The sequence below is a fragment of the Miniopterus schreibersii genome (genome assembly GCF_964146895.1).
Source record: "Miniopterus schreibersii genome assembly, chromosome: 4".
Lineage (NCBI taxonomy): Eukaryota > Metazoa > Chordata > Mammalia > Chiroptera > Miniopteridae > Miniopterus > Miniopterus schreibersii.
The window spans coordinates 81,758,918-81,777,570 of NC_138105.1; the positions used below are offsets into that span (position 1 = coordinate 81,758,918).

At 52.5% G+C, this 18,653-nt stretch overlaps 1 protein-coding gene across 2 annotated transcripts in view; it reads left to right on the forward strand.

Moving 5' to 3' along the window:
* Window positions 1-18,438, forward strand: part of PPARGC1B (PPARG coactivator 1 beta) — a 97,108-nt gene extending 78,670 nt beyond the window's left edge. Inside the window, exons 4-12 of one of the 2 annotated variants that reach the window (XM_081137505.1) lie at window positions 2,925-3,041; window positions 4,502-5,612; window positions 6,382-6,418; window positions 7,012-7,076; window positions 8,181-8,967; window positions 11,745-11,820; window positions 14,044-14,165; window positions 16,825-16,979; window positions 17,899-18,438. In XM_081137505.1, the coding sequence (XP_080993631.1) occupies window positions 2,925-3,041; window positions 4,502-5,612; window positions 6,382-6,418; window positions 7,012-7,076; window positions 8,181-8,967; window positions 11,745-11,820; window positions 14,044-14,165; window positions 16,825-16,979; window positions 17,899-17,999 (2,571 nt within the window). In that variant the 3' untranslated portion in view covers window positions 18,000-18,438. Of the gene's footprint in view, window positions 1-2,924; window positions 3,042-4,501; window positions 5,613-6,381; window positions 6,419-7,011; window positions 7,077-8,180; window positions 8,968-11,744; window positions 11,821-14,040; window positions 14,166-16,824; window positions 16,980-17,898 lie in introns of both variants that reach the window. The other variant, XM_081137504.1, reaches the window with a different exon arrangement.
* Window positions 18,439-18,653: the final 215 nt, after the last annotated feature.

Here is an 18,653-nt window from a genome sequence, read left to right on the forward strand (position 1 = left end):
ACAGAGTCTTCACGTGCATTCTGTAGGCCCTTGGGGATTTCATGGATTGACCTTAATTGTGTTGCAAAACCTTGAAATTACATGCAAGCATTTTCCTTAAGATTATACATACACACACAGTAAAAACTCAGGCAGCAAATGTGAATAGTTAGAAGCAAAACTTCCTTACTCATCTCATCATCGCTTTTTCCTTCGCCATCTGTTACCATGGTTACTGATCTGTTATATAACTTTCCTCTTCCATCTTTTTTTAAAAAAAAAATCCAAAAAGGGAGCCTACATTATACTCTGCTCTGCACCTTGCTTTTCTCAGTGAACTGTGTGTCGTGGCTACGCTTTCAGATGAAAACAGGTAGCTCTGTTCCATCCTTTTTATTGGCTGCATAGTGTTCCTTTGTAAGGACGTACCATAGCTTATTTAACCAGTCCCCTTGTTGATGGATATATATGTTGTCCCAACTCCTTTATTGCTACAATGCTGTGACCCTTACTACATGTAAGTGGATAAATTTCCTAGAAATGGAATTCTTAGTTCTACAGATATGTGGGCTTCTTTGGTTTTTTTTTTTAGTTTAGACACGTACTTCCAGATTGCCCTCCAAACAGGTTAGACTGGTTTATACTTCCATCAGCCAATGTTAAATGCTATCTGTGTGAGTATATGTGGAATGTGGGAATGTGCACATGAATCACAGCTTTCTGGGGAGAAGATCTCAGCTTTTATCAGATTCTCAATTGTGTCTAGACCTCAAGAGTTGTTCATAGCAGTTGCCCTTGATTCAGGCTGAGGGTACAAAAGCCGAGATAAAGTCCAGCTACACTCGCCTGTGTTGGGATCCTCACGTTGGTGCTATGGCTCCTGGGGGCTGGTGAGACTCAGAAAATCAGAGCCTGTTGGATCTGGGGAGGGGCCTGGGGTCATGGAGAATTTTGAGCTGGAAAGGCCCTTGGTAACCATCAAGACCATGGGGAAATGGAGACCCAGAGTGGGGAGGGCCTCTTCTGTGGTCACACAGCAAGTCGGTGTGCCAGTGAACACTGGAACCCAGGTATTCTGCCTCCTAGCCCAGGATGCCTTTTCTTCTTTCCTGCTTCCTTTAAGTTCTCCAAAGGAGTATGAACCATTTGGTAAGCACCTTGTATGTGCAGTCCCACATTGTGGCTCCTGCTGATAGGGGTCATGCTTCCTTTCAGACTGGAATCAAACCTCCTGGATTTGAATCCCCGCCCCACCAATGAATGCTTGTGTGTCCCTAACCTCTCTGACTCAGCTCCCTGGTCTATAAGGTGGGGTCAAAAACAGTGTCTATCTCAAATTGGGCTGCTAGGAGGAATACAGTAGGTAGTACATGTAAAGCACTCAGAACAGTGCCTGGCACATAGTAGTTGCTCAATAAATGCTCTCTAAGTAATAGTTGTAATATACAACCATTAATAGTAGTAACAAGAATTATTCTCAGTGCCATTTCTGTATGGGCCTCTGGAGAGGGACCAAACCTCTGAGAGATAGAGAGCGACCCCTGCTGGCCACAGGTTGTTCCCTTCTGTGCCTTAGATTACCTTCATTTCACGTTTTTGAGCACCTCTGTTTCAGGCACTGTGCTAGGCACACAGGAAACAGATTCACCCTCTAGACTCTCAATATACTCAGAGTTCTAGAAAGGCCCTTATATGGCATCCACATGCTCAGTTCTTAACCTGGTGTCATGGATCCCAGAGAGTCCACCATTGGACTGATAAGGACCGATGGACCTCTACATTCCTGTGCGTTTTTCTGAGGTCAGCAGCTTCTAGCGTATTCTTAGAGGAACTCCTGAGTCAAAAAAAAGCTTCAGATATAGTCATTTAATCTATCTGCCCCTGTTATACCATTGGAGACACCAAGTCCCAGAGAGGGAAAGGACTTGCCCAGGGAGGTTCTCATGATGAGTTGGGTCTGAGCTGGGCCAGAACCAGGTCCCTTCCCTCCAGTCTGCAGAACTTTTCCTGTCCATGTCAGAGAATCACAGATGTGTGTGTGTGTTGGTTTGGGGTCTAGGTGGGGATCCTCCAACTCCTAGGGTCTTTTCTGTGTTTCCTGGGCCTTTGGCACTTCTTGCTGGGATGTCCTGGGGGGCATGACCCCCCCAAGATCACTTGGTACTTTAGCAAAAACCTGTCATACTTCCTCACTTGCTCTCAACCTTGGCTGTGATAGGATCCCCGGTAGGACTCCGTTTGCACCTAGCTGCCTGCTTTCTTGGCTGGGATACGTTGTGCATCTGCCCTCTGGGTGCGGAAGTGTAAGGTCTCAGCAGTCATTTTAGAAAAATTAGAAATCCCAGACAAGCTGAAGTGTCTCGTTCTTTCACTTGTGTAGAAGCAGCTGGGTGGCCGGAGGTGCTATGTACATAGTATTAAGTACGGAGAGCCAATTGTCTAACAACCCCAAATACACATAAGCATCCCAGTAAAATGTTACTCCTTTTCAAAATTAATTGCCTAAGAAGAATATCTGTGACTTTGAGAAACCCAAACAGCCTTGAGTAATGCCTGCCCATTCTGTTAAAATATAATGTCTAGGGTGGGGCAAAAGCAGGTTTCTAGTTGTGAGTATGCAAAACACAGAGTTTATTCTTGTGTTATTATTTATTAATAATTGTATTATTTTTCATACAAACAACTGGAAACCTGTTTTTGCCCCACCCTGGACATTATATTTTAACAGGATGGGCAGGCATTACCCAAGATCTGTTCGGGATTAGAATATACTATTGGAAACGTATTTTGGGTCATTAAATGCCCATCACATGCTCTTTCCATGGTCCTGTGATGACCTGGGTCAGGGTGTGGTCAGTCCCGAGGGGCCAGCTGGGGCTCGGGCCTCTTCCCTTCTCCATGGCTGTGGTCAGCCCTAGCTCCTCTCCTCTCTGCTTCTCCCGCAGCTGCAGAAGCTCCTGCTTGCCACATCCTACCCAGCGTCAAGCTCCGACACTCAGAAGGAAGGGACCACCTGGCGCCGGGCAGGCCTCAGGTCGAAAAGTCAGCGGCCTTGTGTCAAGGTATTTCTATGCATGCCTGAAAACCCACCTGGCCCCAGGTGGCTTCGGGGGGTGCAGCCTTCAGCTCTTGTTAGGGGTTTCAAGTTCAATCAGCTTCCAGCTTCCCTCCTCCTCCTCATACCATCCTTATAGCTGGTGTGCTGGGCGCTTCTTGAGACCCAGGCCAGGTTGGGGTTCTAGAAAGAGCCCCAGACATTCTCACACACATCCACGTTCCAGGCACTGTGTCAAACACTGGGCTAGAGCAGGGACAGGGAAGATATGGCCTGTCCTCAGGGGTTTTTTTCTATGGGGTGACAGTCCGACACAGAAGATCTCATGGTTGTAGAGACCACAGTAAGGAGCTGGGATTTCTTTCAGGGAAGCCACTGGAGAGTGGACAACTCTACTGGGAGCACGTAGGAGTGAAGCCAGCCCTTTTTTCCCCTTCGGCTCCGTCTTCCGAGACTTCCAAGGAGAGGTTTCAGGGGCAATTTCCCAGTGTTCCTGTTCCTCAGAGCCTGCACACGGCCCTTCCCCTCTTGTCCTGCAACATTCCTGCAGGGACTGGCCTGCAGTCCCACACCCTCACAGCAGAGTCGGATGGCCTCTCTCTCAGACAGTGGATCTGTGTAGGAACCTGTCCCTGTGCCCCCTCCCTGGCTGATCTCCCAAATCAAATGTCTACCCCTCGTGTTCTGTTCTGTTGAGGGGACAGCAGCTAAGCTCCTTGGTGAGCCAGCTTTTTGCCCTCTGGGGAGCTAGAAAGTGCCCCAGGGATGTGAGACACACCTGACAGCCATTCTGGCCCCAGCAAAGAGACAGGTGCCCTGGAAGAAAGCCTCTGTATTGACAAGTGGGGACAGGTAAGGCTGGTGAGAGCTGTCCTCGGGCCACATTGCAGAGGTTCCCAAATGCCTGGCCAAGGGGCCTTCCCTTTATCAGATGGGTACTGTGAAGCTATTGAATTTTGCTTTTTTTTTTTTAACAGCTTTATAGAGGTGCTACTTAAATATAAAAGGCACCCATTTTAGTACAATTCAGTGATTTTTAGTAAATTTACAGAGTCATGCAGCCACGACCACAGTCCAGTTTTAGAGCATCTCTACCAACCCAGGAAGATCCCCAGTGCCCCCATTTATAGTTAATCCCTGCTCCCACGCCTGCCCCAGGCAACCGCTAATGTACTTCCTGGCACTCGTACTGAAGGCTGTACACAGGGCTGCAGGATGCTCAGAGCAGGGCTCTGCTGTGACTCTGGAAGGGGCGAGACCCATGCTAGGGGGCTGGTCATTCTTTCGTTCCTCATCACCTGAGCGCAGCCAGGTGCCAAGACTCTGTGCTGGAAGCTGGGGATAAAATGGATGAAACCTCACAAGTTTTGAGGATCTTTGCTGAGCCCCGCCCGTGGCTACAGGGGTGAGGCAGAGGGAGGAGCAGTGTGGGCCTCCCTCCTCACTCTGGTCTCTTTTCCTTTCTAGATGGACAGCACCCAAGAGAAGAAGGGCCCCACGACGCAGTCTCAGAGCCGGAGCTGCACAGAACTGCATAAGCACCTCACCTCGGTGCCATCCTGTCTCCAGGCTAAAGCCCACTCCCCTGATCGGGGCCTGCAGCCACCAGCCCCCCTGAGTCCCCGGCTCCCTGCCAAAGAGGATGAGGAGCCTGGGAAGGACTGCCCGAGCCCCCAGCCAGCTCCAGCCTCTCCCTGGGACTCCCAGGTGCCAGGCAGGGCAGGCCCTGGCGCCCAGGTCTCCCCTGAGGACATGCAGGCAGTGGTGCAGCTTATTCGTTACATGCACACCTACTGCCTCCCCCAGAGGAAGCTGCCCCCACAGGCCCTGGAGCCCGCCCCTCAGCCCTGCAGCAACCCCTCCAAGCAGGTCAGACCCTGGGCCCGGCCCCAGCATCCTTCCAAAGCCGCCTGGGCTGAGTTTTCCATCCTGAGGGAACTCCTGGCTCAAGATGTCCCCTGTGATGTCAGCAAACCCTACCGCCTGGCCACGCCCGTCTATGCCTCGCTCAGGCCCCAGCACAGGCCCCGAGAAGGCCAGGTGTCCCCCGGCCGCCCGCGCCCTGTGGAGGAGGTGAGGGTCGCGGCTTCACCCCGGGGCGCTGGGCCCAGCCCCAGCCTGCGCCCGCTGAGGCTGGAAGTGAAAGGCCGTGTCCAGCAGGAGGAGGAAGAGGAGGAAGAGGAGGAGGAAGAAGAGGAGGAGGAAGAGGAGGAGTGGGGCTGGAGAAGGCCAGGCAGAGGCTTGCCGTGGACCAAGCTGGGGCGGAAGCTGGAGAGCTCGGTGTGCCCCGTGCGGCGCTCCCGGAGACTGAACCCTGAGCTGGGCCCCTGGCTGACATTCACCGACGAGCCGCTGGGCCCCTTGGAGCCCCCGGAGCCCCAAGGACCTTCGCCCTCACTGTGCCCGGCTCCTGAGGCCTCTGACACAGAGGGGGAGCTGGGCAGCCCCACCGACGAGGACAGTGGCCGAGACCAGCAGCAACTCCGGGGACCCCAGATCCCAGCTCTGGAGAGCCCCTGTGAGAGTGGGTGTGGGGACACAGATGAGGACCCCAGCTGCCCACGGCTCCCTTCCAGAGGTAGTCGGCTTCTGTCTGCAGGAGAGGGCAGGGGTGGGATGGGGTGCACCCCCTGTGCTGGGAGCCAGGAGCCTTGCATTGGGCAAGTTCCTTCTCTCTGGATCTCAACTTTCCTTTCTGTACAATGGTCTAGCTGGGCAGATCTGCAGGAATTACCCATACATCATGCTTGGGCCAGGTGCCACTTCATGAGCAAGAAGTGGGATGCCTGCCTCGATGGGGCTTGTGTTTCAGTGGGGGTAACAGGCGACCAAAAAATAAGCAAAAACGGAAGATGATTACATATTGTGATAAGTGCTCTAAAGAAGACTCCGTGGGTGATGATGCGACAGAAGGTGTGTCTATAAATTCGGCTCCACAATGAAGGTGAATTTTAAATGGTAACAATAGGAGTGGTAATAATCACAATTATCTGTTGTGTACTTACTATGCCAGGCACGGTCTAACACAGTGTCCCCGTTGACTCCTCTCAGCAAGCCTGTGTGCAGGTTCTGTTATAATCTCCATTCTCAGACAGAAATGGAGGCACAGAGATACCTAGTGATCCCTTCAGCTAGATCTGCCAGCTGTTAATGTTGCTAAGATCCTGGGAATGGAGGTGGCTCTGGGTTGTTCCTGCCCTTCCTTAAAAATGGCAGAGGCTTTGGGTCACATGCCTGAAGGGAGCTTTGCTTGGTACCCGTGGGAGTTTGGGTCTCCTCCTGAGGGAGACATTTGCTGATGGTGCCGTGTTGAGGAATCTTAATATTTTTCTTTTTTGTCTTTTCAGACTCTCCCAGGTGCCTCATGCTGACCTTGTCACAAAGGTAGATTTTGGAAATTATTGTTTTATTACTCCATGAGACTTTGTCCTGTTTGGGGGGGTCAGGGGGTTGGGTGGTTCACCAGCCCTGAGCCTGGCCCTGTTCCCACTCCATGCCCTCATTGCCCAGTGGGGGCCCTCAGGAGCTGGGCTTCCTTAGAAGGGAGTTTGTTATTAGAAGCTGGTCTCTGCGGGCCCAGGGAAGGATGGGGAATAAAGGCCTCTGCCATTTTGTAAGCTGTCCTCTCCAGGACCAGGGAGGTAGCTCTTTTCTGAATGGGGAAAAGCTGGAGATGCTGTGTGGCTTTGGGCAAGTCTTTCTCCCTCTCTGGGCCTCAGGTTCTCAATCTGTAAAATAAGGAGGCTGAGGATCCTTGTTCTCTCTCCACTCTCTAGTAGATCTCTTTTGCGTTTTTGAATTCCTCTAAAAGCCAGGATGGGAGGGGAGTCCCCAGAAAATTCTCCTCAGCCTCACTTCCATGGGCAGCAGAACCAGCGTCTTTTGTGGTGTCCCTGTGCCCTCCTGGAATGCTTGGGGGGGGCAGGGGGCTGCTGCTGACTGGCCTCTTTCCTTTCTGTGTTCCCCGCCCCCACCAGTGACCCTCCCTTTGGCAAGAAGAGCTTTGAGCAGACCTTGACGGTGGAACTCTGTGGCACGGCAGGTGAGCCGGGGGCTCCGCTGTGGGTTGCCATTGGGGGAGCTGGCACAATGCCCAGCAACGAGTCCCCCACACTGAGCAACCCCTCAAGCAGGGAGGGGTGCCCCGTTGAGCTCTCCCTGTCACTGTGGCACTGGCTGTGCTGGGTCTTGAGATCTACAATGAGGGTGTTATCAGGAGGAGAGTCACCGGCCTGCTCAGCCATTCATCTGCCAGCTGGCCTGTGAGCTGATGTCAGGGTCAGAAAAGACAGAGCCACGCATGTCTTCCCCTGAAGGAGTCATAGTCTTATGTGGGAGACAAACACACCGTAATGAGGACTGTTTTGTTCTCACTAGTTCCAAAGTATGCATAAGAGCTCTGGGAGCACAGAGGTGGGGGGGAGGTTAAGACGGGAGCCTGGGCAGATCTGCAGGGCACCCAGTGCAGGGGGCATTTGAGCTGGGCTTGCAAGATGAGTAGTAGTTGGAGAGACAAAGAAGGGTTATCCCTGGCAGCGGAATCAGCGCGAGTAAAGCACAGAGTGAAAAGTACAGATGCACCTGAGGAGACTGCTCACCTGGTGTAGTGACATGGCAGGACATGGGGTCAGGAAAGAGCAGCCACAAAAGACTGCAAGGAATACCAGGCTGAGGGGTTTGGTCTTGATCCTGCAGACTTCGGCAGCCCCAGAGAGGAATTGATCTGTGGTATTTTACCAAGTTCCCTCTTGTGCATGGGGGAGAATGGAGGCCAAGGTCAGATGCAGGAGCACTAAGGACGCCTGGTGGTCACCTCCGGGTTGCGGGCAGTTGGGAGGAAGAGTTAGGAGGTCTTGTTGAATGACTGTGGAGCAGGAAGAGTTATTCTGGGTGACCCGGAGGCTTCGGCTGCCATTGCCAGGCTACAGAAGGGAAGGCGAATGGATTTCATCACATGTCAGCTCCAAAAAATGGATGGTGGACTCTGAGGAGTTCCAGGCCACGTCCAGGCTCAGCCAGCAGTGCAGTAATCCATTAGCGATGCCTGCTGGGTTTGGGAGTGGAGTCACATTTTGCCATCCCAAACTAGGTGCCTCTTAGAGAAGTGATCAGTCTCCAGCTCATGTTTCTTCTCTTGCACGGGTAGGACTCACCCCACCCACCACGCCTCCGTACAAACCCACAGAGGAGGACCCCTTCAAGCCGGACATCAAGCACAGCCCAGGCAAAGACATAGCTCCCAGCCTCCCCACCCTGGAGGGCCTCCAGCTCAGGGCTGCCACAGGGGCGGCCCACAAGCTGCCAAAGAAGCACCCGGAGCGGAGTGAGCTCCTGTCTCACCTGCGGCATGCCACAGCCCAGCCCGCCTCCCAGGCTGGCCAGAAGCGCCCCTTCTCCTGTTCCTTTGGAGACCATGACTACTGCCAGGTGCTCAAGCCAGAGGGTGCCCTGCAGAGGAAGGTGCTGAGGTCCTGGGAGCCATCTGGGGTCCACCTTGAGGACTGGCCCCAGCAAGGTGCCCCGCAGGCTGAGGCGCAGCCCTCTGGCAAGGAGGAACACAGAAGCTGTGACGCAGGTGCACCCCCCAAGGACAGTCTGCTGCTGAGAGACCACGAGATTCGCGCCAGCCTCACGAAGCACTTTGGGCTCCTGGAGACCGCCCTGGAAGACGAAGACCTGGCCTCCTGCAAGAGCCCTGAGTATGACACTGTTTTTGAGGACAGCAGCAGCAGCAGTGGCGAGAGCAGCTTCCTCCTGGAGGAGGAGGAGGAGGACAATGACGAGGACTCGGGGGTCAGCCCCCCTCGCTCTGACCACTGCCCCTACCAGAGCCCCCCAAGCAAGGCCAGTTGGCAACTCTGTTCCCGCAGCCGCTCCAGCTCTGGCTCCTCATCCTGCCGCTCCCGGTCACCAGCCATCCGCAGGACCTTCAGGTACAGATGGGTGGCCTCAGGAGGGACGGTGGGCACCTGAGAACCCCAGTTTCCAGGGTGCCAGGGGAGGGAGGAGCCTTGAAACTGGGTGTGCATTTCCCTGTGTGGTCCATGGCCTTGTTACACGCCTGAAGGTGTCTCCTTGGGGGAGCCGCGGGCAGGTGCCGCAGGTGAGTGAAGCCTGCTCAGGAAGTCAGGAGTGGCCCAAAGTTCTTACTCATCTGTTTTCTGCTTACATATTTGTAAAATGGATAGATTTTTGTGGAAACATACTTACCCACACAGTTTAATATCTATGTGACACTAACGTGTAAAAGGAAAATCAGCATAATTCTATTCTGTGTTCTGAAAAAGACCTGGGTTTAAAGCAGTGAAAGGTTTATTCCCATTTCTCGGTACTGCTGAGCTGCGCTGTGACTTTCCACAGCCAGCCACCCCCCGGGGAGCTCTTCTACCTTTGCACAGCGATCAGGCGGTGGTGCGTCATGAGCCTGTTCGCTCACCCCATCTTTGCTCATTGAACCGGACTGCAGAGGGAGTCGGTCCAAATGTCAGTAGGGAGCGGGGCATAAAGAATGGAGGTTTGACAGGTTTTGGTGGAGACAGGTTGCTTCTCTCCCGGATCCCAGCGGGATCTTCCTGCGGGGAGGCCTGAGGTGTGCTGGTGCTGGTGCTGATGCTGGCGCAGGTCCCAAACCCTCTGCCTGAGGTGCACCTGGGTGACCACTAGATGGTGCTCAAGCCGCGCAGCTGAGTCACCTGGAGGGCTTGTTAACAGCAGATGGCTGGGCCCCATCCCCAGAGTGTCTGATTCTGTAGGTCTGGGAGGTGGGGGAAGATAATTTGCATTTCTCACCAGTTCCCAGGTGATGACGCCCAGAGTTCCCAGAATTTGATAATAGAAAGATACCTTTTCTTAGAGAAATTCAGCTTTCTATTTACATATTTACACCAGCTGTTTGAAAATCTGATTAAAGCAAAGGCTTCTTCTCCCCCATTAAAATGTGCATAGACATCTAACTGGGCATTCAATTTTAAGGGACTCCCCAGACACTAATGTTTAGAAGCCCTGGGCTGTTACTCAAAATGAGTTCCCCAGTGATTTCTCTAAAAGCCCTTCTATAGAATAAGCCAGGGTGATCAATCAGAACGTCTTCCGGCAGACCTCTGAGCTCTCTTTCTTTCCGGCTTCGCTCTCCTTTCCCTAGGGGTTGCTCTGAGCTAAATGACTCAGTGTTTACATTAGGCAGTTTCTCTGCCACGTTTGCTCAGAAGCTACTGACGTTCCATTTCTGTTGTAACCCAATGGAGCTGGAGCTGCTCAGCCTCCTCCCCCCCCCCCCCCCCCCCCCCCCCCCCCCCCCCGACAGGTTCAGGGATGTTTAGGTAGGGCCTGCATTCATGGGCTTGCTGGCAAAGAGTTGGGAGCCTCTCTAGAAACCCCCATGTCTTCTCGCTCTTTGGCCAAGTTCAGGCCTGGCTTTTTCTTCTCACTGGGAAAGTTCCTGCTTGGCTGCCTGGCAGAGCTCAGCACCTGGTAAGCCTGGTAAACTTGTCGTCAGCCTTCTCCAGACCCACGATTCTTTCCCTGTGCTTCACTACCAAACATTGCTCAACCTGAAGCATGTTGAACTGGTTTGAAAACACAAACCCCAAACCCCTCAGAACCTTCCAGTTACTCTCGACTCTTTATGGGAAACTGCCAATTCTGTTGCAAATGGATGATGGTACTATTATTGTTTAGCAAGCACTTCAAAGTTCACAGGTTACGCCCCCTTCTTTTACCCTATTTGAGCTTCACAGATGCATTTGGAGGGTGCATCTGCTTCTTATCCCCATTTTATAGATGAGGAAGCTGAGGCTCAAAGAGGTTCAATAGAAATACATAGCAAGCAGTTACTGAGCAGTTCCTGGGCTCAGCACTGACGTGCATTTTCTGACTTGATCCAGAAGGCCGAGGAGGTGGAGACCATTGCTTTTTCCTATTTTGCAGATGACCCGACAGGGCTTACTTACCTGCCCCAAGGTCACCCAGCAGGGAGGTGGTAGAGGGAGGATTCAAGCACAGGCTGTTTGATTCAATAGCCCTGCTCTTATCTTCTGTGCTGTATCGGATTCCCAAGGATGCAGACAGCATGTGGCAGAGCTGGACTCGGCCACACCCCACATGCCGTGCTCCCTCCAGAGGGTGGGGTAGCCTGCAGACAGACAGGAAGGCACAGGCATGAGGCACCCATGGGCCTCCTCGGGCTGTGCATCTGGACTGAGTAGCCTGATATCCAGACTGGACATGGGGCTGTGATGGCCGGGGTTGCTTCTGGGCCAGGCACCAATAGAGATCAGTGGGTCCTTCTATCTCTGGCTTCCCTGCTCTCTAGTTTCAGCAAATTCCATATTTCCCCTGAGCCTCAGGGTTTTCATATGGAAAATGGGGAAACATAAGACCTCGTTGGTTTTTTCCATCAGATCAAATACTAGAATGAAGTAAAAGGGCCTTGCTATTCCTAAAGGCATGGAAAGGCCAGGTTCAGAAGGGTTATGATCAGCGATGCAGTGGTTCCCAGCGATCTGGTCCCAGAAGGGGGCAGAAGTTGTGTGTCAGTGTTCAGCCCCACTTGAGGGGCTGGCAGTCGCTGCTGAGGCCAGGGGGCCCTCAGTTCTGCCCTCATGAGTGAGTTCCAGAAAGAAGCGGCCCTTGCCTCCTGGAGCAGCTCCACCCCTGCCCCTCGTGGTCCCTCCTGAGAGTGAGTGCCTCTGCTTTGCTTGTTCACTGACAGATGTGAGAGCAGAGGGCCGTGTTCAGACGGAATGCCAAGCGTCCGGCATGCCAGGAAGCGGCGGGAAAAGGCTATTGTAAGTGACCTGGGGTCCCCAGATCCCGTAGGGAATGGGAATCAGCAGGGGTGTCAGGAAGGGCCGGGATTTGGTAGCTCCAAAGCCCTTTGAGGTTGTCTGTGGCCTGTAGAAGATAATTATATTTCTCATTTGGAAAAGCACAAGGGTCACCAAAGGGCATCAAAGGTGGCACCATGCAAAGGAGCTGGCTGTGATGCATACAGTTGCTGGTGATTTAGGGCCCAGCATCTGGGGCTGCACAGGACCCAGAGGGCAGGTGCCATGGTAGGGGGAGCAGAGTTGGGCTGACCAGCCCCGCCACCACCTTCTGTGTGACCTTGGGCAGGTGTCCCAATTTGCTCATCTGTACATAAGAGAGTTAGGCCTTATGCTTCCTAAAGGTCCCCCAGCTTGATCAGGTCTAAGGGATCAAGAGAGTCTGTCCCTTATTCCCCATTCTCCATAATCCTTCCCCAAAGTGAGTCCATAGACCCAGCCCTGCCTGGTGAACCTATTGCCGAGCACCCACCCCACAGGGAAGATTAATCGGGAATTGCGGGGGATGTGTTAGGGTGCAGCCAGCCCCTCTATGTCATTGGAAAGGAGGGAAGGGATAGTAAGACAGAAGCACAGAAAGAAACAGACTCTCACTTGATTGCTTTCCCCATGACGGATGCCTCAGGAGGAGTCAGGGGGCACACATGGGCTATGCCTGCGCAGAGCTGTCCACAAGCAGGTGCTTATGACCATAGGCTGCGTGGAGCATCTTCTTAGAATCTCTGTGAGACCATTCAGCAGTTGTGACATGCCCGGCACTGTCCTAGGCCTGGGCGACAACAATGAACAAGACAGATGAGATCCCCACTCCTGTGGTTGGGGCAGAAGAGAGGGAGAGAGAGACAACAGACTCATAAACCAAAAATAAACACTTAATTACAGATCGGGAGAAGTGCGGTGAAAGTAGTCAGTCAGGACGGGACGCTCTGGCTGTCCGGGAAGATGTATTTAGGTGGTGGTCTGGGGTGGGGGCATCTTTCAGGAGCTGGGCCCTCAGGGATGAAAGGTGCCAACCAAGCAACAATGGGGCCAAGGCAGGAAAGAGTGTGATGAATTCAAGGAACTGCCAGGAGGCCGGGGGAGGGGATTTTCCCATTGAGCTTAACTGAGCCCATTGTATCCTGGTGTGGGATGCATGGTTCCCATGGCTGTTGACAGCAGAGCCCTTCTGTAGGCCCCAGGCCTTTCCTCCCTACCTATCCGTGGTATAAGAATGGGGTGGCTCCAGAATCACTGGCCTTAACCTGTTCCAGAGAAAGCCTGTCCAAACTATGGGAGCACAGGTTTCCAGGAACATGGCTGGAGTTTCTCCAGCAGGTCAAAGCCATTCTTCCAATGGTAGTACTGGGCTTTTAACTGGATGCCATCAAAGATCATGAGGAGAGGCCAGGCATCCCCCGACCCCTTCCCTTTGCTGGGCTGTCCTAGGGGCCCTCGGGCATGGTCCCGAGCCCACCTGAAGGTGATCTTGCTTCCAGTGTCTACACCAGGGGGTGGGGAACATCCACCAGCCTGTGAAGTCTCTTGGTCTGGCCCTTTCAAGGCAACCACAGGCGGGACTCGCAATTCAGTAAATCTAGGAGCTTTTTTCATAGCTAATTTTAAAGATGATTTTGTATGGCCCACGAATGATGTTATAAATATCCAAATGGCCCTTGGCAGAAAAAAGGTTCCCCACCCTACACACTGCCCTGGCAGAACCAAGGCTAATGTTGGCTCCAGTAGCCCTGTGACCCCGTCCTATCGCTTTTCTCCCAGCCCACTCTGACTCCCAAGGCTTGCCCGCTACCACCTTGCCTTTCCACCTCAACACCTACCCCACTACCAAAAAAATGTCTCAGACTCAAAAGAAATGTGGAAGCTGTTGAGTACGCAGTTATATTAACAGCAGTGAGCCCCCCTGCTTTCTCCACCCAGTCTCTGCTCATTTTCTTCAAGGAAGCAATTGCTTCCCTTGGGGGGTCACTACCCCATTCGACCTTCAGCAGCCCCCTTCTCCAGCAGGACAGGTCCTCTGGGATAGTGACTGTCAGTGTCCTCTCTCTGACTCCAGCCCCAGCTGGTGTCACTTGCTCAGCCAGGTGTCATGGACTGGGGATGAGGAATCCATGGGAGCCTGCCACCAAGGGGGCCCCGGGAAGGCAGGCAATGACTGGGTCCCTCTGTGTCCCCCTTCTTGAGCAGGGTGAAGGCCGAGTGGTGTATGTTCGAAATCTCTCCAGCGACATGAGCTCCCGCGAGCTGAAGAGGCGCTTCGAAGTGTTTGGCGAGATTGTGGAGTGCCAGGTGCTGAGGAGAAGCAAGAGGTCAGTGGAGTCAGGCTGTGGTAGAGGAGGGGGCGGGGAGGGCAGAGGCCCCCATCCAGGGCTGGCCACACAGGAGGTGTCCTAGAAGGTTTGTGGAACAAATTTGATGAAATCCACTGCCTGGACCTGGACCAGTAAGGATCCTGCAGCCCAGTAATAGCAGCGAACACCTGCTGATGGTTCACTAAGTACCAGTTAGTTTCCTTGTGCACTCTCTTAAACTTCCCAACACTGTGCCTGTAACGTATACATTCATTCTTTCTATGACTGTCCTTTCTGGGGGAGCTCTAGACAAGTTAATTGAGCATCTAGTTTGTGGCAGAGCTAGATCTGCAGCCCACGTGTCTGCTTCAGGTGGCACAGGGCAGCAAACAGCCCCTGGGGGTTAAAGGCATACGTGCACTGGGACATCCCTGTGCTGCAAGCCCTACGCTTCTCACACCCCCTCCGTTCCTCTGCAGCAGCCACTCCCAGACCTTCCATTCTCCCGGGCAACCTGGTTTTTCCTCACTCACCTGGGGAAGCAGTGTTTCATCTGGCAGGGGATCTGCAAGAATAGGTTATATATAAATGCACAACTTAGATGTCAAAAACTTGATCACTTTTGAAATAATTCTAAAGTATCTCCTATTATACTTGCAAGCTAAGTTATTATGGTTTTTAAATCCTAGTTTAATAATAATTTTTTAAAGCCTCAGTGAGAAAATAGTGTCTGCATAAGAATCATTGCTTACCTCACATCCATTAGGATGGCTACAGAAAATAACAACTGCTGGCAAGGATGTGGAGAAAAGGGAACCCTTATGCACTCTTGAAAGGAACGTAAAATGGTGCAGCAACTATGGAAAACAGTATGAAGTTGCCTAAAAAATTAGACATAGAATTACCATATGATCCGGCCATCCCACTGCTGGGTATATACGGGTCTCAAAGAGATATTTGCACACCTATGTTCATAGCATCATTGTGCACAATGATGGTGGGAACCACCTAAGTGTCCATCCACAGATGAATGGATAAAGAAAATAATAGTAAAAAAAAAAAAAAAGAAAATAATAGTATATACATATGATGGAATATTATTCAATCTTAAAAAGAAAGGAAATCCTATCACATACTATAAGCATGGGTGAATCTTGACATTATGCTAAGAGAAATAAGGCCAGTCACAAAAAGACAAATACTGTATGATTCCCTTATGTGCGATCCCTAGAGTAGTCAAATTCATAGAAACAGAAAGTAGAATGGTGGTTGCAGGGCTGGGGAGGGGGAGTAGGGAGAGTTGTTGAAGGGTACAGAGTTTCAGTTTTGCAAGATGAAGTTCTGGGATCTGTTGCACAACAGTGTGAATATATTCAACACTACTGACTGTACCCTTAAAAATAGTAAAGATGGTAAACTATGTTACGTGTATTTAGCACAATTTCCAAAAAAGAGCCATTATACAAATGGCACTGTTAAATTCTATGCAGTCTTCAGGATACCATATGGCAATAACATACAAAAGCAAAAAGCAAATCAGTATTTAAAGAGAAGGGTCAGTTTGTTAATATTTTAAAAGCACACCCAAGTCTGAGACATACTACCAGTCTCAGACATATTTAAAGAGGCAGAAGGGGTTCGACTTTGGCCTGACTCAGAGAAGTGTCAGGAAACATGATTCAGTGGAGTATTTATTAGGTGCCTACTGTTGGTAAGCCTGTCATGGGTGGTAGGGAAACTCCATATTGTCTCTGCCCCTGAGTCTTCATCGCAGCCAGGTATATCAGTCAGGATTCTTTCTCTTGTTCATAGAACTGAAGAGTCGGGGTTGGGGATAGAACTGACTTGAGGCTCCCCGAGTCTTGGCATCCTTCTGTGGCAGGCTTCCCTCATGGTGGCAAAGTGGCTGCCTCCGCCTCTAAGCTTATCTCCTCCCAGTGGAAGCAGGAATCTCCTTTACGGGTCCAGCAAAGACCTGGGGTGGATTCTCTGGGGTTCTGCTTTGGATGACAGGCTCACCCTTGAACAAATCACAGTGGCCAGGGAGGGCCACAATCATGTGACCTATTCTGGTGCCCCGAGTCCAGCTGAGCACGTGGTGCTGTTGCCTGAGAAAGGGGAGTGGACGCTGAGCAGGCAGACGTAACAGATGTCAACCATGAAGGATGAGATGTGCAGAAAATTCCAGGGATAGGGAAGGTGAGGCCAACTTAGCAGCCAAGGAAGTGGTAGCTGGGGCTGGCTTTGAAGGATGGGGGCGTAGGCGTGGCAAATCCGGAAGATGGGGATCCTGACCGAAACGGGAGTGTGAAGCATCAGCCTTCACGGCGGGAGGCCTGAGTTCGGATCCCCTGCTCTGCCACCGCCTCTGGGCAGCCTCTGAGCTCCACTGAACCTGTTTCCTCCTCCCCGAGCAGCAGCCACTCCCAGGTGGTCCTGGAGAGCACGTGGGGCGCTGCGTGCTGACCGACACTGCCAAGCGTTCAGTAAAGCGCCTGCTTTTACTCTTGTCACACTGCAGAGGTCAGCGTAGCATCGTCCTCACCATCTCTGTTTGGGGGGTCCTGTGACATGGGTACTGAATCATTGGCTTTCCGCTCCCCATCTCGTCATGGGCGGTCTGACAGTGTCGACCAAGCAGGCCCAGTGACACGGCCCCCTTGTCCCATCCCCTCAGAGGCGAGAAGCACGGCTTCATCACCTACCGGTGCTCCGAGCACGCCGCGCTCTCCCTGAGGAACGGCCCTGCCCTGCGGAAGCACAACGAGCCCTCGCTCCAGCTGAGCTACGGGGGCCTCCGGCACTTCTGCTGGCCCCGCTACACCGACTACGGTAAGTCCGCGGGGCCCGCTGCGTTCCTGCGGGACCCGAAGCGCGAGGGACTGAAGCCTCCCTTAACGAAACCCAGGCCCCACACCCAGGCTCCAGTGTGCTGATTGGTGTCACTCTGCAGCCACTCTGCCTAGAGGCTGCTATCTTGCTTTCCTTCTGGCCTCTGGCCCATCTTGTCCTGTCCCAGGACTGGTACCAAAAAGAGAGATTCAAGTCTCCCGTGGCCTCTTGGAGTGTCCAATCTTGTCTTCACAGCCAGGTGGCAGAGTTTCTTTGCCCTCATAGGGCCACTAGCTGCCCGGCCCCCTTGAGGGGCATTGCATGGTGGCCCCAACAGGCAGCAGCCTTGTCCACTAGGGGCCACAGTGAAACAATATTGTGGCCATGCCCTCACCATTTGGGGGGGAAGTTGGTGAAGAAAGACAAAGAAGTTACCATCTAGGAGAGAATTATTTGTGGGGGAGAGTCTGATGCAGCCTTCGTAGAGCAGGGCCGAGTGTTGGAAGACCTAGGAGGGCTCCAGGCGAGACAGCGCGCCCCCTGGCTGCACATCCACTTCTGGGACCCAGATCCATCCAGACAGTGCGGTCACCCTAGTTTTGTAGGCTGCCTTAGGTGACATGCACAATGATTTGCTAATGGGCAGAAAGCTTTTAGGGGAAGTAGAATTATAGGATAAAGGAGCTCTGGGGGGCTCTAGGTCAACCCCCACCCCATTGTACCAGAGGCAGCCAAGGCCCTGAGACATTGGCCACACAGCGGAGGTGTGACAGCGAGTGGCAGGGCCGGTGCTCACTGTCCAGGGCTCTCCGAGGCCGTGGGCCGCGTCCGCTCCACGATGGCCGATTTTCTGATCGTCTGTCCTTTCTAAGTTGCTCACTGCCTTCCCCACTCACTGACTCCTCCACCCCCCGCCCAGATTCCAATTCCGAAGAGGCCCTTCCTGCGTCCGTGAAAAACAAGTACGAAGCCATGGATTTTGACAGCTTACTGAAGGAGGCCCAGCAGAGCCTGCACTGATCACAGCCTTAACCTCCGAGGAATACCTCAATACCTCAGACAAGGCCCTTTCAATATGTTTACGTTTTCAAAGAAAATAAGTCTATGAGAAGGAGAGCGAGCGAGCGCGTGAGAGGACATGAGAGAGAGAGAGAGAGAGACTTGAAACTGCTGTCCTTTTAAAAAAAAAAAATCAATGTTTACATTGAACAAAGCTGCTTCTGTCTGTGAGTTTCCATGGTGTTGACGTTCCACTGCCACATTAGTGTCCTCGCTTCCGACGGGTTGTCCCGGGTGCGTCTCCAAGTGCTGGGTCAGTCACCCACCGCCCCTTCCTTCCTGACTGACTTCCCCGCGTAGACGTGCAGCTGTATTCACCATAACATTTCTTGTCTGTAGCGTGTGATGATGAAATTGTTACTTGTGAATAGAATCAGGATTATAAACTCATTTTTAATTGAAGAACAAAAGAAGTATATCCTTAAAATAATGTATTTATGGCTCAGATGTACTGTGCCTGGGGTTATTGTATCGCTTCCTTGATTTTTTAACTATGCACTGTCGTGAGGTGTTTGCCACTGAGCTGCTCTGCTCCCTTTGCCGGAATGCCCCAGAGGTGCCGGGTGGCTGGGGGGGTGCGGCCTGCAGCCACAATGAGGAGCAGTGGAGAGAGGT